The sequence below is a fragment of the Phyllopteryx taeniolatus genome, chromosome 17 (genome assembly GCF_024500385.1).
Source record: "Phyllopteryx taeniolatus isolate TA_2022b chromosome 17, UOR_Ptae_1.2, whole genome shotgun sequence".
Taxonomy (NCBI): Eukaryota; Metazoa; Chordata; class Actinopteri; order Syngnathiformes; family Syngnathidae; genus Phyllopteryx; species Phyllopteryx taeniolatus.
The window spans coordinates 8,170,070-8,197,054 of NC_084518.1; the positions used below are offsets into that span (position 1 = coordinate 8,170,070).

The 26,985-nt window shown below is 41.8% G+C and overlaps 2 protein-coding genes across 4 annotated transcripts in view; one reads left to right on the forward strand and one right to left on the reverse strand.

Annotated features, from left to right (window-relative positions):
- The first annotated feature begins 1,198 nt into the window (after nt 1-1,198).
- On the forward strand, nt 1,199-3,981 carry bsx (brain-specific homeobox). Its single transcript, XM_061752499.1, has 3 exons — nt 1,199-1,476; nt 2,402-2,592; nt 3,071-3,981. The coding sequence occupies exons 1-3, from the start codon at nt 1,233-1,235 to the stop codon at nt 3,311-3,313; spliced, it is 678 nt and encodes a 225-aa protein (XP_061608483.1). The 5' UTR covers nt 1,199-1,232; the 3' UTR covers nt 3,314-3,981.
- A 12,951-nt stretch (nt 3,982-16,932) lies between these two features.
- Nucleotides 16,933-26,985, reverse strand: part of jhy (junctional cadherin complex regulator) — a 141,253-nt gene continuing 131,200 nt past the window's right edge. For all 3 annotated transcript variants that reach the window (XM_061750687.1, XM_061750688.1, XM_061750686.1), the window contains 2 exons: nt 20,915-21,043; nt 16,933-17,199 (listed from right to left, as the gene is read on the reverse strand). In XM_061750687.1, coding sequence (XP_061606671.1) covers nt 16,993-17,199; nt 20,915-21,043 — 336 coding nt within the window. In that variant the 3' untranslated portion in view covers nt 16,933-16,992. The remainder of the gene's footprint in view (nt 17,200-20,914; nt 21,044-26,985) is intronic.

Consider the following 26,985-nt stretch of genomic DNA (forward strand, 5'->3'; position numbering starts at 1 on the left):
ACACCGTATCACCAAATTATAGCAAACAGCTTTGGTTCGTTAATGGGCACGGTACTTTCCATCCATTCATTAATTTTTTTTTCTCCTCACTAGAGTCGCGGGCGTACTGTAGCCTATCCCAGCTGACTTCGGGCGAGAGGCGAGGTACACCCTGAACTGGTCGCTAGCCCAAGACTTGTTGGAACCTGTTATTCCCGTGACACCCAATTCAAAAACGGAAATGAAGAAAGACTGCTAAACCTTTTAGGATGCTTTTTCCAGTCAAAAGACTACAGTCGTACATTCGGTACGAAGTTTACCAAAAAAAATAACACCTTCAAAAATTACGGACAAAAATTTGCTTTTATTAATACAGATGTCGTACGGGGAGGAGCCGAGGAGGAATGACATCTGAAATCTTAACACTGTTGGGAAAAAAAAAAAAGAAAAAGTTGGGTGAACTCAAAATGTCAAAGTTCAATAAAAAAAATAAATTGAATGTTTTAAACTGTGTTTGTTGTTCCGTATGTATCTTAAATAAGTAAAAAAAAAAAAAAAAACACACAACAAATTGTTTTGGAGCAAACTGATTTGTTGTGCTCACTAACATTGTTGCTATGAATGTCAATAATTTCCATTTTAATCCCCCCAACTAAAATTACTGTTTTTGGCCAAAAAAATACCAGTTGTTGTTTTTTCAGTGTAAGGAGCATCCTTGCGTCCCCTCCCTTGATATTTTTGCTTACAAAAAGTAAAATAAAATTTAGATCGTGGGAAAAGTATTTATTTAAATTCAATTATTCATGTAAATATATTTTGACGTTTTTGAACAAATCACTGTGGATTCACAGAAATTTAAATCTGCAAGTATCCCATGGGAGGTCAAAACGATTGTGCATAAAAACGGCATTGTTGCCTGGCAATCATAAAAGCGCTGTTATACATATTTATTTCTATCCGAATGACAATCTGCTTTTCTGGATGATCGCCTCTTCACAAGTGTACAATTTCAGCCAATCGGAGATTGGGCCGCGTCCGTCACGTCTCTCCCGCCCATCTGCTCTCTAATTGGCTGACGGCTAAATCAATTTCCACACTCCTGTCTGAATAAGAACTTGATGACAATCTGCCCTTCCTGGGATATAGACTAGATGGTGGCTGACCACTCACAGGGGCTGCATTTTCAACCCAAAGAAGACTGGATCTGATGCATGTTTAAAGTTAAAACAGCATACTTCCAAATAACTCTCATCATGAGCATGAACTACCCAACAGCGGGTGCCACGCAGAGGTCGACGTCTTTTTTTATAGAAGACATCTTATTGCACAAACCTAAGCCGCTGAGAGAAGTTATTCAATCGCCTTTCTGTAGCTCCGTGGCCTCACGGATGCCGATCCTGGAGTATGGATACCCACTGATGCCAACGCCAGTATTGGCCCCGCATCCACACCATCCGCTCCACAAACCAGAACATCACCAGTACTTCTTTACATCTGGTAAGTAGAGATCTTATCATAAAACATGTTGGTGGCCACAGCAAGTTGGTAATATATAATACTCATTTCCTAAACATACATTTTAGGTTAACCTACTCACGAAATGTATAGTTTGGTAGTAACTTGTTATATTTGACAATTGAGATGGGTTGACTTTAAGGTTTAAAGTTTTTTTTTTCTTAATTCACAGAGGCAAATTTGCAATTCGTTTTCCCCCTTAGAGCAACGAATGACAATAAGATTCATTAAAGGCAACGCTGTTAACCTATTAGGCCACAATCAAAAGTAATTAGAATTTACTTAATTCCGCATGTACATTGGTTGCACGTGATGAAATTGTGTTAAACTAACATATTATTTGATTATGATCGAGAACATTTGTCTGTTTAACAAATTTTAATCATGGGCAACCAAAAATTAAGTCATCTTTTCAATGATTAGCCAATTAAACTACAACCTATAGCACAAAAATAAGTCAATTGAATTTACTTAATGGTTGTACATTATTAAAAGGTGTTAAACTAACATATATTTATTATCGAGGGCAAAAGGGTAAAATGATGTCAGTTTACCAAATTTAAATCATGTGCAACCGAAAACTAAGTTTTTTTTTTTCAATGGTTAACCAATTGGGCCACAATGTAGAGTACACTGAAAAAGTCCTTTAAATTAATTAATTCTAAAATGTTGCTGGCACATAAATATATTATTTGATTATTTTCGAGGACGGGGGAAATTATGTGAGTTCACCACATTTTAATCCTCTGCAACCGAAGATTAAGTATTTTTAAAGTGTAAGTTTCCCCGTTTCAATTAACGCAAATTCTAAAGGCAGAATGTTTAATATTAATGGCAGATTGTAATGTTATGGCTGCTGGAGTTTTCAGTTTAACACGTCTGATCACACTTGGTCCCCACCGTCCAGGCATGCAGATGCCGGCCTTGTTCCAGCACCACGCAGACTTACCCGGGAAGCACTGCAGACGCAGGAAGGCCCGGACGGTTTTCTCCGACTCGCAACTCTCCGGTCTGGAGAAGAGGTTTGAAATCCAGCGGTACTTGTCCACACCGGAGAGAGTGGAGCTTGCCACTGCGCTCAGCCTTTCCGAAACGCAGGTACAAAGCTCTAACACGCACATAAAAAATAAATAAATAAATAAAAATAAAAAAAAAAGCGCTTTCGAGCGTTTGTTATCAAGGATGAAAGGTGAACGAATTGGAGTGAACTTTATTCTGTAGCAATAAATGAATGAATATTGTATGTAATTCTTTAATGAAGCACCATGCATTCTGGTAACGATTCAAACCGACACATTTGACTTCACTGTGGTATCGTTCATTTTGTATTACGGTTTAATGCTTAGCGACAAAATTGCAGTTGTTTGGACAAAACGAAATGGCAGCGGTCCCTGCAATTGATGCGCCAAACATGCAACGTTGCATATATTGAGGGACGTGTGTTTCGAATTTCAAGATTCTGGGCTATATTTCATTAATGCATGTTATGGTTCTGAAAATACATTATGACAATTCCGTTCTGTAGTTTCTTGGCTGCAGGCTTCTGACATATATTGACCAACTATACCCTCCTCAGGTGAAAACGTGGTTTCAGAACCGCCGGATGAAGCACAAAAAGCAGCTGAGGAAAGCCCAGGATGAGCACAAGACAGCCGGGCACTTGGAGAGATCCGCGGAGAACACGAGCGACAACCAACTGACCGAAAAGAGCGGCGAGGAACTGAAACGTCCACTGGAGCGGGACACATATTTGCTGGAGGAAAACGACGACGATGTGGATATCGAGGATGATATTTGCTCTCCGGATCATCTCCTATAGTAGGCTGCATGGCTGTTTTGCATACAGCCACTTGCACGTTGTAGAAGTTTGTAAATAACGCGGACTTTATATTATACTCATTACAAATATTTACCATTGAAAAATGAACCTGTTAAAAATTTTAACTATTCCGTTTCATCTCTGTAAATCAATTTGAAATATATGATTTGATGGAATCTAACACAACACTTCTCTTATAAATAATGACATTACATTATATATTTTTTTGTTTTTAATATCGGACCGGCGGCAATTGACTTTTTTCCCCCACACACCGGCGATTAGCTCTTTTCCGTAATGGTTTCATTTATAATATAGTTTTTAAAAAATAGATGTTTCCCATTTTGTCCTTGCTTGATTTGACTTTTGGTCTTAAATAATTCACAGTCATACAAATTATTGTGCATATATTGCTATGTAAATTCATTATTATATCAGAAATCCATGTTGTGCTCCATTAATTCGAGCCTATGTGTTGTTCTTTAAACTGAAGACATTGTTTTCGTTGTTGATTATTTGAAGAGTTCTGAAAAAAGTACTTAACTTCGGTTGCACATGATTAAAATTGTGTGTTAATAGTAAACTGACGTAATTTCCCCCTTTCCCTCGAAAATAATCAAATAATGTTAGTTCAACACTTTTTATTCATGCATGTAGAAGTTTGCAACAGATATACCTGCCCAAATTAAATGAATGAAAAACTTATTGCTTTTTGCTTATAGTTGTGATTTGACATAACATAATACAGGGGCATCACTATTTTATGGACAGGGAGATGCAATATTTATATATTTATAGCTTAGCTAAATATTTATAGATATGCTATCCTTTCAGCATATATAAAAAAATATTTAGATGCACTGTTGTGCCAGTAAATAAATGTGTTTTGTGTATTAAAAACAAAACACACACACAAAGAATACATGGAAAAAAGTGTTTATTCACAAATCATCACAGAAACCTCAACATATATAAAATATTTACAAGGAATATATAAATCAGAATCAGAGTCAGAGTCTTCTTTATTTTCCAAGTACGTCAAAAACCCACAAGGAATTTGTCTCTGGTAGTTTAGCCGTTTTGGTACGACAAAAGCCCTTTTGACAAAAAAATTAAATAAATAAATATTAAACTTCTGAGACATAAAAACACACTACGCAGAGTCACTTAGCAATAAAAGATTACCGGCAATGTGGTAATGCTGATACAATTACAGTTGTGCAAATGATGCAGAAAAATAAATAAAAATAAATATATATAGATATATATTAACTATACAAATAAAATATTACCAACTATTTACAATATACAGTTATTATACAAACAATAGTATGATAGACATAGTATTTAACTCTATACTTACGAAATAAAAAAGATGTCTAGTCAATACAAAACAATGAAATATTTCAGTCACTGCTCCGCTAACATACGCGTACGACAGCGCTTGCTCATTTGCTTCCTCAGTTTCTGTGATTGGTCACATGTTGATGTAAAACAAAAAATCTCCACTGTGATTGGCCGAATGTTTTGGAGAGAAATCATTTGACGAGCTACTCAGCTGCAAATAGTGAAGATTTGGTTTCCTTGGTTATGGTCAACATATTGGAAATATTGAGGAAATGGTGACTGATACATCAAATCATTTAGGGGTGTTTAAGAATATTAGATGGGGCGGGGGGACTGAGGCAAAATAGTCCTAAAATAGGACTTGTGACACTACTGAAAAATGTAATTCAAAACACGCACATTGTTACAAATGTATCCATCCATCCATCCATTTTCTGAGCCGCTTATCCTCACTAGGGTCGCGGGCGTGCTGGAGCCTATCCCAGCTGTCATCGGGCAGGAGGCGGGGTACACCCTGAACTGGTTGCCAGGCAATCACAGGGCACATACAAACAGACAACCATTCGCACTCACAGTCACAGTCACACCTACGGGCAATTTAGAGTCTCCAATTTATGCATGTTTTTGGGATGTGGGAGGAAACCGGAGTGCCCGGAGAAAACCCACGCAGGCACGGGGAGAACATGCAAACTCCACACAGTCGGGGCCGGAGATTGAACCCGGGTCCTCAGAACTGTGAGGCTGACGCTCTAACCAGTCTTCCACCGTGCCGCCTGTTACAAATGTAACAAGAAAGAATTTCCTAAGGTATCAATAAAGTATACCTACCTACAAACCAATTTCCAAGTTATGAAATTAGAGTCCTTAATAACTGGACTTTGTTCCTGTTGTGGTTAATGGGTCTTGACATACTACCATCTCAATCATGTATGTTCACATACTTCATATCAATAGATTTACAGAAAAAAACGGAATTATCAACTATTGCCTCTGTAATACTAAAGTAGAAATTGTGTAGTATAATGATCAATCACTTTTACGACCTTAATGAGCAGCAGCTTCCCTCAATTGATATTTGCCAATAATATACACTTGTGTCTTTTGTATTGAATTTGTAGTCCTGCCATTTGAAAAACAATCCATGCCATGTCCTAATGTGTTTCAGATTATTAGACAGCAGGGGGAAATACGAGAATGGGCCGTGCAGAAGGTGATCAATTAAAAGATTAAGTGTTTTGCAACACATGGCTGCATCTGCATTTGGGCCTAATAGCAGAGCCATCAGCTCATTTTCTCCAAGCCTGCCATCTACTGAAGCGTCCTTCTCACATCAAAGCATTCAGTCTGCATCATCTTCCCAATGGGCAGAAAGGGATGCTAATTTGAAACCCTTCATGTATAGCAGTGAAAGACTCCTTCAATTAACTGGTTTTCAATGGGGGAAAACGAGTAGGTGGAACTGAAAAAGATGCAGAGACTGAGTCTGGATAGGCAACATTTCTCATTAAATTAAAAGGGCTGTGTCATTTGTTTCCTATCAGGCATCTGAGGATTTAATGCTAAAAACACAGAGCTTCAAAGAGTCCACGATGGGTTAAATAGAGACGGTAATCTAATTAAAATATTTCAGAGGTAAATAGGGCTTTGATAATAATGTGAGAGCACAATTAGTAAAATGAGCTGCATTAGAGTGCTTCCTGCGAAGGGGGCGGTTCTTCGGAACACTCCTTTATGGTAGAGTAGGAACGGCACCAGATCAGGTGAACCTCAAAGTGTTAATGCTGGCGCAGTATCTTACACTATAAAGCGAGTGCCCAGAGTCCAGGCCATTTGGAACTTAGTTGCTCATTATATATATATATATATATATATATATATATATATACACACACACACACACGTATATAATTAAAGTATTTGCCTCCTCTCAAATTCAGTTTTTGTTGTTTTGTTTTTAAGATCAATTAAACTAATGTCAATATCAGACATCCATCCATCCATCCATTTTCTGAGCCGCTTCTCCTCACTAGGGTCGCGGGTGTGCTGGAGCCTATCCCAGCTGTCATTGGGCAGGAGGCGGGGTACACCCTGAACTGGTTGCCAGCCAATCGCAGGGCACATAGAAACATACAACCATTCGCACTCACAGTCATGCCTACGGGCAATTTAGAGTCTACAATTAATGCATGTTTTTGGGATGTGGGAGGAAACCGGAGTGCCCGGAGAAAACCCACGCAGGCACGGGGAGAACATGCAAACTCCACACAGGCGGGGCCGGGGAATGAACCCGGGTCTTCAGAACTGTGAGGCTGACGCTCAAACCAGTCTTCCACCGTGCCGCCCAATATAGGACAAAGATAACCTAAGTAAACATAAAATGAGGTTTTTGAATGGTGATTTTATTTATTAAGGGAAAAAAAACTATAGCTACCTGGCCCTGCGTGAAAAATAAATTTCCCGCTAAACCTAATAACTAGTTGGTCCACCTTTTGGCAGCAACAACGATAAAACTTTCTATAACTGAAAATCAGTCTTTTACATATCTATGGAGAAATTTTGTGTCATGATCCATGCCCTGCAGTTCCTCTTTTGGAGCTTGGGTGGCGTTGTGTGCCTTGTCTCTCCCTCTCCCCTTCTGTCTCCCAAGCAATCAGCATCACCTGTGCAGCGCACTGGCCTTCAAGCAGCACTGATTACTGCCTGTCAATTTATACAGCCTTTGCCTGAGTATTGACGCTTGTTTGTGACTCACCGACCGACCCTCATACTCCCGGGTTTTGTGATACAATAGTAATTATCCTACGACCCGCATCTGTACTCACCCGATTGTGTTCTTGCCCGTCTCCAGTGTTCCTTCCGTGCCTTTCCCGTCTCACTTGACCGCTCCAGCCACGCCACCAAGCTACCCCACCTGCTTACGTTCCCACTTCCTGCTCGCTCCTCGTCCCGACAGTCTTCCACCTCTCCTTGGATATTAGCCTGAGCCAACCTACAATAAACCATTTTAAATCAACTCCCTCCACCTCAGTCTGTTCTTCGGTCCAATCCAATTCACATCCTACTACGCTCCGTGACATTTTAGCCCACTCTTCCTTGCAGAATTGTTTTAATTCAGCAACACTGAAGGGGTTTCGAGCATGAACTGCCTTTTTCAGGTCATGCCACAGTATTTCAGTCATATTCCAGTCTGGACCTTAACTAGGCCACTCCAAAACCGTTTTTTTTTTTTTTTTCAACTATTCAGAAGTTGACTTGCTAGTGTGTTTTGCTAGTGTCCTCCTGCAAAACCCAAGGGCGCTTCAGCTTGAGGTGACGGATGATTGAACTGATGGCCGAAAATCTTCCACCAGAATTTTCTGGTAAAGAGCAGAATTCACTTCCCATGGGCTCACCACCTGTGGGAGAGGCTAAGGGGGTCTGGTGCACTGTGAGCTGGGCGGCGGCCAAAGGCGGGGACCTTTGCCGTCCGATCCCTGCCTATAGAAGCTACCTCTAGGGACGTGGAATGTCACTTCTATGGCAGGGAAAGAGCCTGAGCTGTTGTGCAAGGTGGAGAAATTAGGACCTGATATGGTCAGGCTTGCCTCAAAACACAGCTTGGGCTGCGATACCAGTCTTCAGAGGGATTGGAATTTCTTCCACTCTGGAGTTGCCCACAGTGAGAGGCACTTAGTATGCCCACACCTGCTTGGGGTTTACCCCAGCAGAAGAGAGGGTAGCCTCACGTCAGCCTACGGGTGGGGCGAAGGGTCCTGACTGTAGTTCGTTCCGATGCATCAAACAGAAGCTCAGAGTACCCACCCTTGTTGGAGGGGGAGGTGGAGAGCGCCCCGGCTGGGGACTCCTTCGTTCTTCTGGGGAACTTCAACACTCACGTGGGTAATGACAGTGAGACCCGGAAGGGCGTGATTGGAAAAGACAGACCCCCTGAGCAGAACCCGAGCAGTGTTCTGTTACTGGACTTCTATACGTGTCACGGACTGTCCATAACAAGCAATGTTCAAACATAAGGATGTCCATATGTGTACATGGCACCAGGACACCCTAGGCTACAGTTCTATGAGTGACTTTGTGGTCGTGTCATTGTACTTGTGACCACGTCTTGGATGGTCAGGTGAAGAAACAGGGGTGGAGCTGTCAACCGATCACCACCTGGTGTTGTGTTGGCTCCGATTGTGAGGGAAGATGCCGGTCCAACCTGGCAGCCCTGAACATGAGGGTCTGCTGGAACGTCTGGCAGAGTTCCTTGTCTCCTCGTCAGAAGAAGTTTCAACTCCCACCTCCGGCAGTACTTTAATCACATCCTGGGGAGGCGGGGGACACTGAGTCCAAGTGGCCCATGTTCCGTGCCTCCATTGTTGAAGTGGCTGACCTGAGCTGTGGCTGGGATGCCATCAGGCTGAAGAAAGAGTCCTATCGGACCTTTTTGGCTTGTGGGACTCCAAAGGCAGCTGATGGGTACCAGCAGGCCAAGCAGAATGCAGCTTTTAGTGGTCGCTGAGGCAGAAACTGGGGCATGGGAGGAGGTGAGGCCATGGAGAACAAGTTCAGGACGGCTAAGTGGAAATTCTGGTCCACCATCCGGCATCTCAGGAGAGAGAAGCAGTGCACCATCAATGTTAATGGGAATGGAGCACTGCTGACCTACATCTCAGAATGTTGTGAGTCGGTTGACGAATACTTCGAAAACCTCAATTCGACTGACACACCTTCCTATTAGGAAGCAGATTCTGGGGACTCTGAGGTGGGCTCTCCTATTTCTGGGGTTTGGGTCACCGAGGGGCCGACTGGTTAGAGCGTCAGCCTCACAGTTCTGAGGACCCGGGTTCAATCCCCGGCCCCGCCTGTGTGGAGTTTGCATGTTCTCCCCGTGCCTGCGTGGGTTTTCTCCGGGCACTCCGGTTTCCTCCCACATCCCAAAAACATGCATTAATTGGAGACTCTAAATTGCCCGTAGGCATGACTGTGAGTGCGAATGGTTGTTTGTTTCGATGTGCCCTGCGATTGGCTGGCAACCAGTTCAGGGTGTACCCCGCCTCCTGCCCGATGACAGCTGGGATAGGCTCCAGCACGCCCGCGACCCTAGTGAGGAGAAGCGGCTCAGAAAATGGATGGATGGATGGGTCACCGAGGTTATTAAAAAGCTTTCTTAAGTAAGGGGGACCGAAGGGTGTGTTCGAACTGCAGTGGGCTCATACTCCTCAACCTCCCTGGTAAGGTCTAGCCGGGGGTGCTGGAGAGGAGGGTCCATTGGGAAATCAAATCTCAGATTTATACAGTGCGGTTTTCCTCCTGGCCGTGGAACCATGGACCAGCTCTACACCTTCAGTGGAGTTCTGGATGATGCATGGGAGTTTTCTCAACTGGTCTACATGTGCTTTGCGGACTTGCATAAAGCATTAGACTGTGTGCCTTGTGGAGTCCTGTGGAGGGTGCTCTGGGAGTATAGGGCACTGGACCCAGAGCTGCCAACCTATACAAACTCACTTCCAGAACAATTTGTCTAAATTTCCATATTTAAATATTAAGAATATTAATATACTTTTAACCTGCCCACATTCTGAAGTGATGTGTGCAGCGACGTACCAATTCATTTCTGGCTCAGATGCGGCTTTGTGTGGACGTGTATTATTTTATATTTATATCTCTAAAGTATTAATTGGCCTGTTATTTTGTTGTTCAAAGTTGGTTACTCTCCGCAAAAATACAGTTCCAGCCACACCTATGTGACAAGTATATGGTATCACCAAATCACTTATTCACACCTTAATACGGGTTGTTCGGTCCCTGTACAAGCATTGTCTGAGTTTGATCTGCATTCTGGCAGTAATTAGGATTCATTTCAAGTGAAAGTTGGACTCTGCTAAGGCTGCCATTTGTCACCGTTTCTGTTCATTACCTTTATGGACAGATTTTCTAGGTGCAGCCGAGGCTGGTTTGGTGACCTCACTATTACAATTTTTGCAGATGATGTGGTTGTGATGGTTTCATCAATACCGCGAGCTTCAACTCTAAGTAGAGTAGTTCATAGTTGAGTGTGAAGCGTCTGGGATGAAAATCAGCACCTCCAAATTTGAGGCCATGGTTCTCAGTCTAAAAAGCGTAGAGTGACCTCTCCAGGTCAGGAATAAGACCATAGGTTAGTCAAAAGACTACGGCATGTTCAGACTTTCTTATAAATTTAGTTTACATCCCTGCCATAGGAATGGAACTCTGCTACATTTCCGAAAGTAACTTTTTGGATAAATTGTACTTGTAGATACGTGTTAATTTTACATCAGTATTTTTGATAAACGTGGCTTTTACTCCATTAAATTGAGCTTCTTTTTACTCTCCACTTTTGTTCTATTATTGCTTGTGTGAGCTATTTGTTTTGCTTTGTCAGAGAGACTTCTGTCTCGGACGCCGTCACATTACTCTCTCCTTGATAAATCGAAAGCGACCTGGAAGTTGTTCTCAAGCCGCCCTATTCAGTGTTTCAATTGTCTTAAACACTCATCGAGGTGCGGGGATTGAGTATTGAAGAGGTTCCATCGCCTATCTTAAATCAAGGGACCACTGACGTACAGTGGGTTGGGAAAGTTTTCAGATCCCCTTAAATTCTTCACTCTGTTATATTTCAGCCATTTTCTAAAATCATTTAAGTTAATTTTTTCCCCTCAATGTACACACAGCACGCCACATTGACAGAAAAAAGCGGAATTGTTGAAATTTATGCAGATTTATTAAAAAAGAAAAACTGAAATAACACACAGCCATAAGTATTCAGACCCTTTGCTCAGTATTTAGTAGAAGCTCCCTTTTGAGTTAATACCATGAGTCTTTTGGGAATGATGCAAAACGTTTTTCACACATGGATTTGGGGATCCTCTGCCATTCCTCCTTGCAGATCCTTTCCAGTTCTGTCAGGTTTTTACTCTCCACTTTTGTTCTATTATTGCTTGTGTGAGCTATTTGTTTTGCTTTGTCAGAGAGACTTCTGTCTCGGACGCCGTCACATTACTCTCTCCTTGATAAATCGAAAGCGACCTGGAAGTTGTTCTCAAGCCGCCCTATTCAGTGTTTCAATTGTCTTAAACACTCATCGAGGTGCGGGGATTGAGTATTGAAGAGGTTCCATCGCCTATCTTAAATCAAGGGACCACTGACGTACAGTGGGTTGGGAAAGTTTTCAGATCCCCTTAAATTCTTCACTCTGTTATATTTCAGCCATTTTCTAAAATCATTTAAGTTAATTTTTTCCCCTCAATGTACACACAGCACGCCACATTGACAGAAAAAAGCGGAATTGTTGAAATTTATGCAGATTTATTAAAAAAGAAAAACTGAAATAACACACAGCCATAAGTATTCAGACCCTTTGCTCAGTATTTAGTAGAAGCTCCCTTTTGAGTTAATACCATGAGTCTTTTGGGAATGATGCAAAACGTTTTTCACACATGGATTTGGGGATCCTCTGCCATTCCTCCTTGCAGATCCTTTCCAGTTCTGTCAGGTTGTATGGTGAACCTTGGTAGACAGCCATTTTCAAGTCTCTCCAGTGATGCTCAATTGGGTTTAAGTCAGGGCTCTGGCTGGGCCGTTCAAGAACAGTGACGAGTTGTTCTGAAGCCACTCCTTGGTTATTTTAGCTGTGTGCTTAGGGTCATTGTCTTGTTGGAAAGTGTAACTTCGGCTCAGTTTGAGGTACTGAGCACGCTGGAGAAGGTTTTTGTCCAGGATATCCCTGTACTTGGCCGCATTCATCTTTCTTTCTCTTGCATCCAGTCGTCCTGTCCCTGCAGCTGAAAAACACCCCCACAGCATGATGCTGCCACCACCACGCTTCACTGTTGGGACTATATTGGACAGGTGATGACCAGTGCCTTGTTTTCGCCACGCTTAGAATTAAGGCCAAAAAGTTCTATCTTGGTCTCATCAGGCGAGAGAATCTTATTTCTCACGAACTTCGAGTACTTCGGGTATTTTTAAGTTAACTCCATGTGAGCTTTCATGTGTCTTGCACTGAGGAGAGGCTTCCATCGGGACACTCTGCCATAAAGCCCCGACTGGTGGAGGGCTGCAGTGATGGTTGACTTTCTAGAACTTTCTCTCATCTCCCAACTGCACTCTGGAGCTCAGCCACAGTGATCTTTCGGTTCTTCTTTACCTCTCTCACCAAGGCTCTTCTCCCCCGATTGCTCAGTTTGGCCGGACCAACAGCTCTAGGAAGGGTTCTGGTCATCTCAAACGTCTTCCATTTAAGGATTATGGAGGCCACTGTGCTCGTAGGAACCTTAAGTGCAGCATAATTTTTTTTGTAACCTTGGCCAGATCTGTGCCTTGCCACATTTCTGTCTGAGCTCTTCAGGCAGTTCGTTTGGCCTCATGATTCTCATTTGCTCTGACATGCACTGTGAGCGATAAGGTCTTATATAGACAGGTGTGTGGCTTTCCTAATCAAGTCCAATCAGTATAATCAAACACAGCTGGACTCCAATGAAGGTGTAGAAGCATCTCAAGGATGATCAGAAGAAATGGACAGCACCCGAGTTAAATATATGAGTGTCACAGCAAAGAGTCTGAATACTTATGGCTGTGTGATATATGTCAATATGGGGTGCTGTGTGTACATTATTGAGGAAAAAACTGAATCTAAATGATTTTAGCAAATGGCTCCAATAGAGTCAAAAATTTAAGGGGGTCTGAATACTTTCCGTACCTAATGTATTCCATGCGGAAGTCTTCTAGCTCCTCGACGATGAAGTATGAAAATGGGCGTGTAGCAGCTGGATCGTAAACTGAGCAGGACTTGAAATTAAATAGTTAATCTTCTGTTTGTGCCATTGCTTGATAATTTTACAGACCCTTTCCAAAAAATTTGAATATCATGGAAAAGTTGATTTATTTCCATACCTCCATTCAAAAAGTTAAACTTTCATAGATTATAGATTCAGGGCCCACAATTTAAAAAATTTCAGGTATTTGTTTATTTTTACATAATTTGAGGTTCCAGCTCATAAAACCAACGAAATCAGGAATTCAGAAAATTTGAATACTGTGAAGAAATCAGCCCAAATTTTCCAGGCCATAAATGTTTTCAACGGAGTGTCACAAACTAATCTACTAAACTCAAAGCACATGTACAGGTTTCCCCAGGTGTCATTAAATTGCTTCAGTTTGGTTCAATTGTCCCTTGTGAGGAGAAGCGGCTCAGAAAATGGATGGATGGATGGATGGTTCAATTGTCTCAGTTGGGTTCAATATGGGGAATAGTGCAGACTTGACAATTGGCCAGAAGACCATCATTGATACCCTCCATAGGATGGGTAAGCCACAAAGGTTCCTAGCTAAGGAGGCTGGCTGTTCACAGAGTATTGTGTCCAAGCATATCAATGCAAAGTCTAGTGGATAGACAAAATGTGGCAGGAGAAGATGCACCAGCAAAAGTGATGACCGTGGGCTTCAGCGGCTTATCAGAGTGGAATGAGGCGGGAGTCACATCTTCAAAAATCATCACATTCAGATGCATCCGGGAGATGGGCTACAACTGTCAGGTTCCTCGGGTCAGGACACTGAGCCTGAGCCAACGTAGGAAACGTCTCAACTGGGCCAAGGAGAAGAAGGACTGGACTGTTGGCCAGTGGTCCATGGTCCTCTTTTCCGATGAAAGTGTGCCTTTCAATTCGGGAATCAAGATCCGAGGGTTTGGAGGAAGATGGGTGAAGAACAGAACCCAAGCTGATTGAGGCCTTGTGTGAAATCAGTCAGTCATGATTTGGGGTGCAATATCCAGTGCAGGTGTTGGTAAACTCTGCTTTCTTAAATCCAAGGTCACCGCAACAGTCTACCAGAATGTTTTCAAGGACTTCATGATTCCTTCTGCTGAGGATCTGTATGGAGATGCAGATTTCATCTTCAAGCAGGACCTGGCCCCTGCCCATACCACCAGAAGCACCAATACCTGCTTTGATGCCCATGCCAGCACAGTGCTTGACTGGCCAGCCAACTCATCGGATCTAAACCCCAATGATAATCTGTGGGGTATTATAAAGAGGAAAATGAGGGTCACCAGACTCAAAAACCAAGAAGAACTGACAGCAAGCATGGAGGAAATCTGGGCTTCCATAACTCCCAGGCAATGCCACAGGCCGATTGCCTCAATGCCACGGTGCATCGAGGCAGTGATTAAAGCAAAGGGATTCCCAACCAAGTATTGAAGATTAACATATTGTTTTGAAAGTACCATATTTTGATTGATTTATTGTGAGCCTAATTTCTTTTTTTTCTATAAAAACTGAGAAGTAAATGGTGATTTTCTTTTTCCACAGAATTCAAATTTTTTTAATTCCTGATTTTGTTTGGGTTTTATGAGCTGGGAGCCTAAAAATTATGTAAAAATAAACGAACAAATACTTGAAATTGTTTAAATTGTGGCCCCTGAATAATCTATGAAAGTTTAACTTTTTGAATGGAATTATGGAAATAAACTTTCCATGATATTCTAATTTTTTGGAAAGGGTCTGTAGTTTGAATATAAATATTTTGATGAGTGTCTTTTCTATTTTGGGCAGTATTCCAGCCAGCCATTTTCTGTACCGCTTATCCTCACTTGGGTCGCCGGCAAGCTGGAGCCTATCCCAGCTCGCTCTGGGCGAGAGACGGGGTACACCCTGGACTGGTTGCCAGCCAATCACAGTGGGTAGTATTTTATACTAAAATGACGATTACAGGCGGCACGGTGGATGACTGGTTAGAGCGTCTGCCTCACAGTTATGAGGACCGGGGTTCAATCCCCGGCCCCGCCTGTGTGGAGTTTGAATGTTCTCCCCGTGCCTGCGTGGGTTTTCTCCGGGCACTCCGGTTTCCTCCCACATCCCAAAGACATGCGTGGTAGGTTAATTGACGACTCTAAATTGCCCGTAGGTGTGAATGTGAGTGCGAATGGGTGTTTGTTTATATGTGCCCTGGGATTGGCTGGCAACCAGTTAAGGGGGGTACCCCGCCTCCTACCCAATGATAGCTGGGATAGGCTCCAGCACTCCCGCGACCCTTGTGAGGATAAGTGGCTCAGAAAATGGATGGATGGATGGATGGCAATTACACTGGTTCCTGGTTACAACACCTAACCAACCACCTATTACTAAGGTCTTTAGTAATTAGGCTGCCATTTTGTCAAATGCACTTGGCTACAGAAAGAAAATTAAACGCTTTGATGGTTCTACACTGTTTTCGCATTCAATGTAATATACAAGCAACTGTATACATATTTCGTAGTCACTTCGAATATGCTCACGCGAGGAGTGTGTGTGGGCGGGGGAGGTCGACAGATGAAATTATAAAGTCGGAGGGAGTCCTGTCTGTTCAGTGTACATAAACTGTTGTGACATTAACATTTGTTTTATGTTAATATTGTTGTTGTGGCACTAATGTGTTGTGTTGTGCTGTGGCTTTTGCATTTCCATTCTCTGGTGATTTTGTTGTGGCGTTTGCATTTCCGTTCTCCGCTGATGTGTTGTGTTGTGTTGTGGCGTTAGCATTTGGTGTGGTGTTTGCAATTTTTGCACCCGGTCTTCGCCTTCGTAGAAAGAGTGAGGAAAAGGAAATAATGTTTCGCTTTTATGTTGTCACTTGTGAAATAACTTCAGATAAAGAAAGGGCTGATGGACCGTTCCGATTGGAAGCTACAAAACCCGAAGAAAAAAAAAGTAAACTTTTTTTGGAGGGATTGGGGGCTGCTACCACTGCTTTAAAGAAAACTTAGTAAAATAATTCTCAGGGTGAAATTCCAAGGCTGGCATTCTTGACCAACTGGTTGCGTGTAACGTGACGCAGTCAGTCGCCACCCAAATAAAACAAGAAACACAACAAAAACAAACAAACAAACATCCATCCATCCATCCATTTTCTGAGCCGCTTCTCCTCACTAGGGTCGCGGGCGTGCTGGAGCCTATCCCAGCTGTCATCGGGTAGGAGGCTGGGTACACCCTGAACTGGTTGCCAGCCAATCGCAGGGCACATAGGAACAAACAACCATTCGCACTCACAGTCATGCCTATGGGCAATTTAGAGTCTCCAATTCATGCATGTTTTTGGGATGTGGGAGGAAACCGGAGTGGCCGGAGAAAACCCACGCAGGCACGGGGAGAACATGCAAACTCCACACAGGCGGGGCCGGGGATTGAACCCGGGTCCTCAGAACTGTGAGGCTGACGCTATAACCAGTCGGCCACCGTGCCGCCTAACAAACAAACAAACAAAAATAATTTAGCTAATAACAAATAATAAACAAATCTCTTTAATAAGTGTTTATTTATGAAGCCAGTCATCGAACGGAAGGTTATAAGATCTTCTCAAATAACATGCATCTTTCTGAAGAGGGCCTCCTTTTCTTCTTGGTGACGTTTCATAAGAAGGTCAACTGTGGCCAGCTGGGAAATCTTCCAGTCCTCTAAACAAGGAGTGTGTCCAATGGCACCTCCTGACTGTTGTTTTTTACTTGACTTTGATTGAGGGGGTTGAATGAGAGGCTTGGCTATGGTCTTAGCATACTCTAAAGCCTAAGAGTGAGTGAGAGTGAGAGAGAGAGAGAGAGAGATAGAGAGAGAGAGACACGCATGTTGAGGCTCAAATTGATTCATAATACATTCACTGATACAACTACTGCAAATATAAAAATCTAAATCTCACATTAATTGTATAAAATATTATACGATATAAACACACTCCACCTTCCATGGAATAAAATTCAGCTTTAAAAAAATAATTAACTGGAGATACAACAAACACTGGAGGTAATATTACACACTCAACACCTGCCATGATCAGTAACAGCAATTAAACTAGTAGTATATTAGTAACCTACAGTAGTACAGAATGTGAAAATATTGTTCGTACAACCATTTTGTACCATTATCGCATCCATTTTTGTTGTTGTTGTTCATCACAAGTTGTGTTTCTCCCGAGCACAAGACATGTTAAAGTTCACACACAAATAAAGCAAAACAAAGGATTTTAAATTATTATTAGGAATTGTTTATATAGAACATTTCATACACAAGGTAACTCAATGTGCTTTACATGATTAAAAGCATTTAAAAACAAAGGGAAAAAAACAGCTTTACATATATAACAAAGAGAAAAATAATAAAAGTACAATTCAAACAGCGCACAATGCAAGAAATATTTCCAAGTGGAAATGCTCTAAAAAGCATGAGAAAAAAAGAAGAGTTTTTAACCTGTATTTAAAAACATTCACACTAGGGGCTGATGTCACTTCTGTTGGCAACTCATTCCATTTGTGTGCAGCATAATAGCTAAATGCTGCTTCACCATGTTTGCTTTGGACTCCGTGCTCCACTCTTTGACCTGAGTCTGTCGATCTCAGAGCCCTACTGGGTTTATATTCCATTAGCATTTATTTCATGTATTCAGGACCTCAACCATTTAGTGATTTATAGAACAGTAGCAGAACTTTAAAATTTATTCTAAAGCTGACTGGAAGCCAGTGTAAAGACTTTAGAATTGGAGTAATATGCTCTGACCTCTTTGTTCTGGTCAGAACCCGAGCTGCAGCATTCTGAATGAGCTGAAGATGTTTAATGGTCATTTTGGGGAGTCCAGTCAGAAGACAATTACAATAGTCTACTTGAGATAAAAGCATGGATGAGCTTCTCCTGGTCTGCTTGACACATGCAAGCTTTCACTCTGGATACGTTCTTCAGATGATAGAAGGCAGTTTTAGTAATTGATTTGATATGACTGTTAAAAGTCAGGTCGGAATCTATCAGAACACAAATGTTTCGGACTTGGTCTTGTTGGATTTATCTTACCCAACATTATAAAAAATAGACACAAAAGGAATGAAGACGCTGGTTTCTTTTTCTCATGAGGAGGGCGTATGGGAGATTGTTCAGATCACAGCCTCTCAACACGCTCTAAACAATCTCTCCCGTCGCTCCTGCATTTATTTGAAAATAGGAGGGTTTTTCCCAGACATAATGTTCTAAACAATAAGACACAACACAAAACAAATGTCTTGCAGGTGATTTGCAATAGGAGAGCAGACACTGTATGTGGGACCTTTAGGGTGAACTGCTCTCTAGTTGAAAAATAAGCTATTGGTCTTAGCTTATCACCGTATTGTTGTGTAAGTACGGAGGTCATGCAATAGCTTTTACAATCTACCATTTGAATGAATGTTTTATCATTAAATTTGGAAGGCCTAGCGCAGCACTGGACACCAAATGTTGTTTAATGTCACAGAAGGCCTTTTCTGCCTCTGTACTCCATTAAACAGGTGATGTAATTTTAAGGTTGTTTTCATACATAAATTTTGACAATGGTGCAACAATTTCTGCATAGTTTGGAATCCATGCTCTACAATAATTTGTCAGACCTAAAAATGATTATTATATGTTTCTTCGTCTGTGGTTTAGGATTTTTTAAGACTATAGCTCTCCTGTCTTCTAATATAGTCTTTCCTCCTATACTTAAATTATGGCCTAGATATTTAACTTGTCTTTTACATCATTGCAATTTATTTTTGTTAACTTTATGTCCCTCTTCTGTTAGATGATGCAGTAAGGTCAATGAATCTTTGCATGTGTCTTCATCTGTAGATGCCAGAAGACATGCGTGTTGTGAATTAACTTGTGAATAAATAGTTGGACTTTCACAGTAACCTTGCGGTAATCTAGTAAATGTATATATATATATATATATTTTTTTTTTTTTTCTCAAATGTGAATGCTGCTCTCTGTATTACTGCAGCTCATCACATTCTTTTTTATCTTCTATTTTTGTGATAAGCTGCAAGGCTGCAGACAACCGGTGTTTAACGGTGGTTTGTCTTTTATTTTTTATATAATTTGATTCCTGCAACGCGGCTATTTTTTGTGTATTTAACCAACCATTAAAGCCGTGTTCGGTTATCCCTGTCTCTAAATATTAAATTTTATCAGGATCCTGTTTCTTTTTTTCTTTTAAATTTAATTTTATGAACCTCCAACCGTTACACTGCAGTGTATTCCTGTTTTTTATTTTACTACTTCCTTTCCCCATTTGAAAGAATTTGGTTCAGTGTAATACTACCTAGGGTAGTCTAGAACACTGTTTTTTTTTTTTTTTTTTTTTTTCAGTAGGACGGTGATTCAAATTTACTTTCTGTGGTAATTCTCACTTCAACTCTTTCGAGTGGAGAATTCTTGCCTTTGCATCCACAAAAGTCCACCGTTTACTTTCCCACTGTTTTGGTATGGAATGAAAAACCTAGTGGTTTCCCATTTCCCATTTACACTCTCATTCAAACAGTTTTCATTCACACTGGCTCGTCAGAGGACTCCGCCGTCCCATACGGAATTTAACTACGTCTGTCAACAGCTCATTAGAGGACTCCGCCATCCTATACGGAATTTAACTACGACGCCACGAAACTTTCCTAGTTTCTTTATTTTACCCGCCATTGACTAGTATTCACAGGGTTTATTAAACACGGAATTTAAGTACGTACAGGACTCTGCCGTCCTCGCGGAATTTCTGGACTCCGGCGTCCTTTTTCCTAAAAAAAAATTTAAAATTTAACTCACCAGTCGTCTTCAATCCTGTGGATTGTCGTCAACCTTCAGATCCCAGTTGAGGAGAACGAAGACCAGTCCCGTAAAGGGTCTTACTTGCCGTGGCCACGGTCTCTTAACTGGAAGTCGGCTCCACAACTGGAATCCTCGGGTGTGTTGACATCCGGCTCGAAGGACCAATTTAATGTTGGATTTATCTTACCCAACATTATAAAAAATAGACACAAAAGGAATGAAGACGCTGGTTTCTTTTTCTCATGAGGAGGGCGTATGGGAGATTGTTCAGATCACAGCCTCTCAACACGCTCTAAACAATCTCTCCCGTCGCTCCTGCATTTATTTGAAAATAGGAGGGTTTTTCCCAGACATAATGTTCTAAACAATAAGACACAACACACAACATTGGACCAACACCTGTCACGTCCCCGACCACATCCGATCACGTCCTTGGTCCAGGCGCCCTTCCATCGGATGATGCTGAGTCATCTTTTCGAAGGCGAGACATCTAAAATCGTCCATAATACTAATGCAAGCTAAGCAAATAAATGATAACTTCTAGAATATATTTGACAGGTCTTTTAAAGAGAGTGACTCCAGGTATTTACTCTTTTCTTTATTGCCAAAAACAATTATCTCAGTTTTGTTGTGGTTTAATTGAAGAAAATAAAAAAATTAAAAATACACAAAAATCCATACACACCTTAATCCTGGGAACTTTCCTGTCTTTGCCTACCGGGTCCTTGGCCAACAGGAAGGGTATCTTACTCATGTTTTTGTTCCTCTCACGAACTCCATTTGAATACAGCTTATGTTGGGTCATCTTCTCAGCCTGGCAATGGTTAAAGAATGGGAATAAATATGAAAAAAAAGAAAAAGAGACCGAGAGATTCATATGCATATTATAAAACGGAGCCTCTCCACACAATCCAATAAAACCAAACATAGCAAGCTATTCAATAGTCCGATCAACAATTACATATATCATTCACTAATAGGCTTGGCCCTGGAGATATGCAGACCTCAATTTAGAGTAAATTAGTCAAACATGCTCACTTTGTACAAGAGGGGATTAAGAAAAGATATATTGAAGCCAAAGAGCACTTAACTTATGGGTACTCTCATTTGCTTTGTAAATGTAATTTTATCCGTGGAGTAGCAAGTGAGCCTTTAAATGATGAACTGAAAACAGAGACCGTCCCTATAAAACACTATGTATGAAGATATTGGCAATACCCTCAAAATGATTGTTTTTCTTTTTGTATTTTGTAATTCATATATTTCAATGGGGCGGCACGGTAGACGACTGGTTAGAGCGTCAGCCTCACAGTTCTGAGGTGCGGGGTTCAATCCCCGTCCCCACCTGTGTAGAGTTTGCATGTTCTCCCCGTGCCTGCATGGGTTTTCTCCGGGCACTCCGGTTTCCTCCCACATCCTAAAAACATGCATTAATTGGAGACTCTAAATTGCCTGTAGGCATGACTGTGAGTGTGAATGGTTATTTGTTTCTATGTGCCCTGCGATTGGCTGGCAACCAGTTCAGGGTGTACCCCGCCTCCTGCCCGATGACAGCTGGGATAGGCTCCAGCACGACCGCGACCCTAGTGAGGAGAAGCGGCTCAGAAAATGGATGGATGGATATTTCAATGGGCACGGTGGAAGACTGGTTAGAGCGTCAGCCTCACAGTTCTGAGGACCCAGGTTCAATCCCCGGCCCCGCCTGTGTGGAGTTTGCATGTTCTCCCCGTGCCTGTGTGGGTTTTCTCTGGGTGCTCCTCCCACATCCCAAAAAAACATGCATTAATTGGAGACTCTAAATTACCCGTAGGCATGACTGTGAGTGCGAATGGTTGTTTGTTTCTATGTGCCCTGCGATTGGCTGGCAACCAGTTCAGGGTGTACCCCGCCTCCTGGCCGATGACAGCTGGGATAGGCTCCAGCATGCCCGCGACCCTAGTGAGGAGAAGCGGCTCAGAAAATGGATGGATGGATGGATATATTTCAATGTAAGAGTCAATCAGCAAATGCATATTAAATTGTGGCCTCAAAAAATAAATAAATTCAAACATTTTTAATTATCTAAAAGGTTTTGATTCATTATATGTAAACCAGTATCTTAATACCAGGTTATCCTCTTTTCTGAGAAGCTAGATTGTTTGCTTGAGATTCTGTTTTGAAAGTTCATGCTTGTCAAGAGAAACATTTCTGACAGTTTATATTGCTCGAATACAATACATTTTATTCAAGCGGTCCCATAAATGAGTTTGGCTCTTCCCCTAACCTTGCAAGATGGATAGACATGAATACATGCAGTAGGTAGGTAGGTAGGGGTAGGTAAGTAGATAGGTAGGCAGGCGGGTAGGTAGGGTAGGCAGGCAGGCAGGCAGGCAGTCAGGCAGATCGATATAGCTAGATCTTGACAAATATATAGACATATAGATCAAAGATAAACTATATTGCCAAAAGCATTCACTCACCTGCCTTGACTTAGATATGTGACATCCCATTCTTAATTCATAGGGTTGAATATGACATCGGTCCACCCTCTGCAGTTATAACAGCTTAAATACTTCTGGGAAGGTTTTCCACAAGGTTTTGGAGTGTGTTTATGGGAATTTATGGCCATTTTTCCAGAAGCCTATTTGTGAGGTTACACACTGATGTTGGAAATGCAGCCCTATGGGGGGGGGCACAAGCCAGTGCAAACTGTAAGCCCAAGCCCGGAAAAATGCAGAGGGTTGCGTCAGGAAGGGAATCCGGCTTAAAAATTTTCCCAAAAAATAAGAGCGTTCATCCAAAGAGTTCTCTACCAGATCGGTCGTGGCCCGGGTTAACAACGTCCACCACCGGTGCCGTTAACCTACAGGGCGCCAGTGGAGATTCAGCTACTGTGGGTCAAAGACAAAGGAGAAATGTGGAGACTTTGAATGTTGGGACTATGACAGGAAACTCTCGGGAGTTGGTTGACATGATGATTAGGAGAAAGGTTAATATATTAGTGTGTCCAGGAGAGCAGTTGGAAGGGCAGTAAGGCTAGAAGTTTAGGGACAGGGTTCAAATTATTTTACTATGCCGTTGATCGGAAGAGAAATAGAGTAGGGGTTCTTTTAAAGGAAGAGTTAGCACAGAATGTCTTGGCGGTGAAAAGAGTATCAGATCGAGTGAGGAGGCTGAAACTTGAAATTGAGGGAGTTATGTACAACCCCAATTCCAATGACGTTGGGACGTTGTGTTAAACATAAATAAAAACAGAATACAATGATTTGCAAATCATGTTCAACCTATATTTAATTGAATACACTACAACGACAAGATATTTAATCTTCAAACTGATAAACTTTATTGTTTTAGCAAATAATCATTAACTTAGAATTTTATGGCTGCAACACGTTCCAAAAAAGCTGGGACAGAGTCATGTTTACCACTGTGTTACATCACCTTTTCTTTTAACAACATTCAATAAACGTTTGGGAACTGAGGACACTAATTGTTGAAGCTTTGTAGGTGGAATTCTTTCCCATTCTTGCTTGATGCACAGCTTCAGCTGTTCAACAGTCCAGGGTCTCCGTTGTCGTATTTTACGCTTCATAATGCGCCACACGTTTTCAATGGGAGACAGGTCTGGACTGCAGGCAGGCCAGTCTAGTACCTGCACTGTTTTACTACGAAGCCACACTGTTGTAACGCGTGCAGAATGTGGTTTGGCATTGTCTTGCTGAAATAAGCGGGGGCGTCCATGAAAAAGAAGTAGCCTGGATGGCAGCATATGTTTCCCCAAAACCTGTATATACCTTTCAGCATTAATGGTGCCGTCACAGATGTGTAAGTTACCCATGCCATTGGCACTAACACAGCCCCATACCATGATAGATGCTGGCTTTTGAACTTTGCATCCATAACAGTTTGGATGGTTCTTTTCCTCTTTGGCCCGGAGGACACGACGTGCACAATTTCCCAAAACAATTTGAAATGCCGACTCGTCGGACCACAGAACACTTGTCCACTTTGCATCAGTCCATCTTAGATGAGTTCGGACCTAGAGAAGCCAGCGGCGTTTCTGGGTGTTGTTGATAAATGGCTTTTGCTCTGCATAGTAGAGTTTCAAGTTGCACTTACGGATGTAGCACCGAACTGTATTTACTAACATTGGTTTTCTGAAGTGTTCCTGAGTGGTGATATCCTTTACACATTGATGTCGGTTTTTGATGCAGTGCCGCCTGAGTGATCGAAGGTTCTCTGAACCTTTTGATGATATTATGGACCGTATGAAATCCCTAAAATTCCTTGCAATTGTACGTTGAGGAACATTGCCCTTAAACTGTTCGACTATTTTCTCACGCACTTGTTCACAAAGAGGTGAACCTCGCCCCATCTTTGCTTGCAATTCAGGGAAGCTCCTTTTATACCCAATCATGGCATCCACCGTTTCCCAATTAGCCTGTTCACCTGTGGGATGTTCCAAACAGGTGTTTGATGAGCATTCCTTTTTTGCCACCTGTCCCAGCTTTTTCGGAACGTGTTGCAGCCATAAAATTCTAAGTTAATGATTATTTGCTAATAACAATAAAGTTGATCAGTTTGAACATTAAATATCTTGTCTTTGTAGTGTATTCAATTAAATATAGGTTGAACATGATTTGCAAATTATCATCTGTTTTTGTTTATGTTTAACACAACGTCCCAACTTCATTGGAATCGGGGTTGTATAATGTGATTAGTGGCTATGCCCCACAGGTAGGATGTGATCTAGGAGGTGAAAGAGAAATTCTGGAAGGAGTTTGTCGAAGTAGTTCTGAGCATCCCAGACAGAGAGAGGGAGTCGTGATTAGTGCAGATTTTAATGGACATGTAGGTGAAGGAAACAGGGGTGATGAAGAAGTGATGGGTAAGTTTGGCATCCCGGAAAGGAACCTCGAAGGACAGATGGTGGTAGACTTGGCAAAAAGGATGCAAATGGCTGTTGTGAACACTTTCTTCCAAGAGAGGCAGGGACATAGGATGACCGAAAAGAGCAGAGGTAGAAGCATGCAGGTGGATTACATCAGATGATGTAATCTGAAGGAGGTTACTGACTGTAAGGTAGTGAGTGGTGGGGGAGAGTTTGGCTAGACGCCATAGGATGGTGGTGTGTAAAATGACTCTAGTGGTGGGGAGTAAGATTTTCGATAAACTGTACTTGTCAGAGTACTTTAAATGCACTCTACTTTTTACTTTTACTTAAGTATTCATGTGAAGAAAGATCGATACTTTTTCTCCTTTACAATGATCGACATGCCATTCGCTACTTTCATTTATGCATTCATGCGTGTGGGGGTCTATTTTAAGACTCCAACTTTGACTACCGCGTAGGGCGGCCGCTGCGCCAATCAAACGGGATCACTTGTGTCATTTGACTCCAATTCACCAATCAGACGACAGAAGACAGTCACATGACCGCGCACTTAGCTTTCGCGAGCCAATCAAAATAACTAATTTTTTTGGGGAAAACAGCCGTGCAAGTGTGTTTACAGACCAAAACAACAGCTTTGTCATGCAGCTCTTCAATTGTGACTGCCCAAACTTGGATATTTCAGACCACTTCTAACTTGAGAAAACAACTTGCGGTAAGTTGCAGATGTTTCTATTGCTGTTTTGGCAGTGGATATGGCAAAATTAGCACTAGCCCTATGGTGTCGCACACGCACACAAACGATCACTAAGTCGAGTCAGCAAACAGCTTCTTCATGAAGTGATTTAACTGAATAAAGCAAATAATGTTTCTGTAGGGCCCAATGCATGTGCTGTCGGTTTTTGGGCACTTAAAAATTGAAATGGTGGCAGGTGTGTGTCGACTCCCATATATTATTATTTCTTTTAATTTGATGTTCATGCTCTGATTTTAAAAAAAATAATAATCAGAAGTTACTCACAAATTACTCTTTACTTGAGTATTTTTTTCATTGAGTATTTTCTTACTCTTACTCAAGTAAATATTTGGATGACTACTTTTCACTTTTACTTGAGTCATATTACTCTAAAGTAACTACTCTTACTTGAGTACAATATTTGGCTACTCCACCCACCTGTGGTGGGGAGGGAGATAAAGAAGACAAAGGCAGAGCAGCGAACCATGTGGTGGAAGCTGAGAAAGGAAGAGTTTTGTGTGGCTTTTTGAGAAGAGGTGAGACAGGCTCTCAATGGACATTAGGAGCTTCCAGAAGACTGGACCACTACAGCCAAGGTGATCACAGAGACAAGCAGGAGAGTACTTGGTGTATCTTCTGGTAGGAAAGGGAAGAAAGAGACTTGGTGGTGGAACCTCAAAGTACAGGAAATCATACAAGGAAAAAGGTTAGTGGGACATTGAAAGGACTGAGGAGAAGAGAAAGGAATACATGGAGGTGCAACGTAGGGAAAAGGTAGAGGTGGCAAAGGCCAAACCAGAGGCATATGATGACATGTATGCCAGGAGGGACACAAAAGAAGGAGAAAAAGATTTATAAAGGCTGACCAGACAGAGGGATAGAGATGGGAAGGATGTGCAGCAGATTAGGCTGATTAAGGATAGAGATTGAAATGTGTTGACTGGTGCCGGTAGTGTGATGGATTCATGGAAAGAATACTTTGAAGAGTTGATGAATGAAAAAAATCAGAGAGAACAAAGAGGCAAGTGTAGGGGACCAGGAAGTTGCAATGATTAGTAAGGGGTAAGTTAGAAAGGCACTAAGCAGGATGAAAAATGGAAAGGCGGTTGGTCCTGATGACATTCCTGTGGAGCTCTGGAAGCATCTAAGA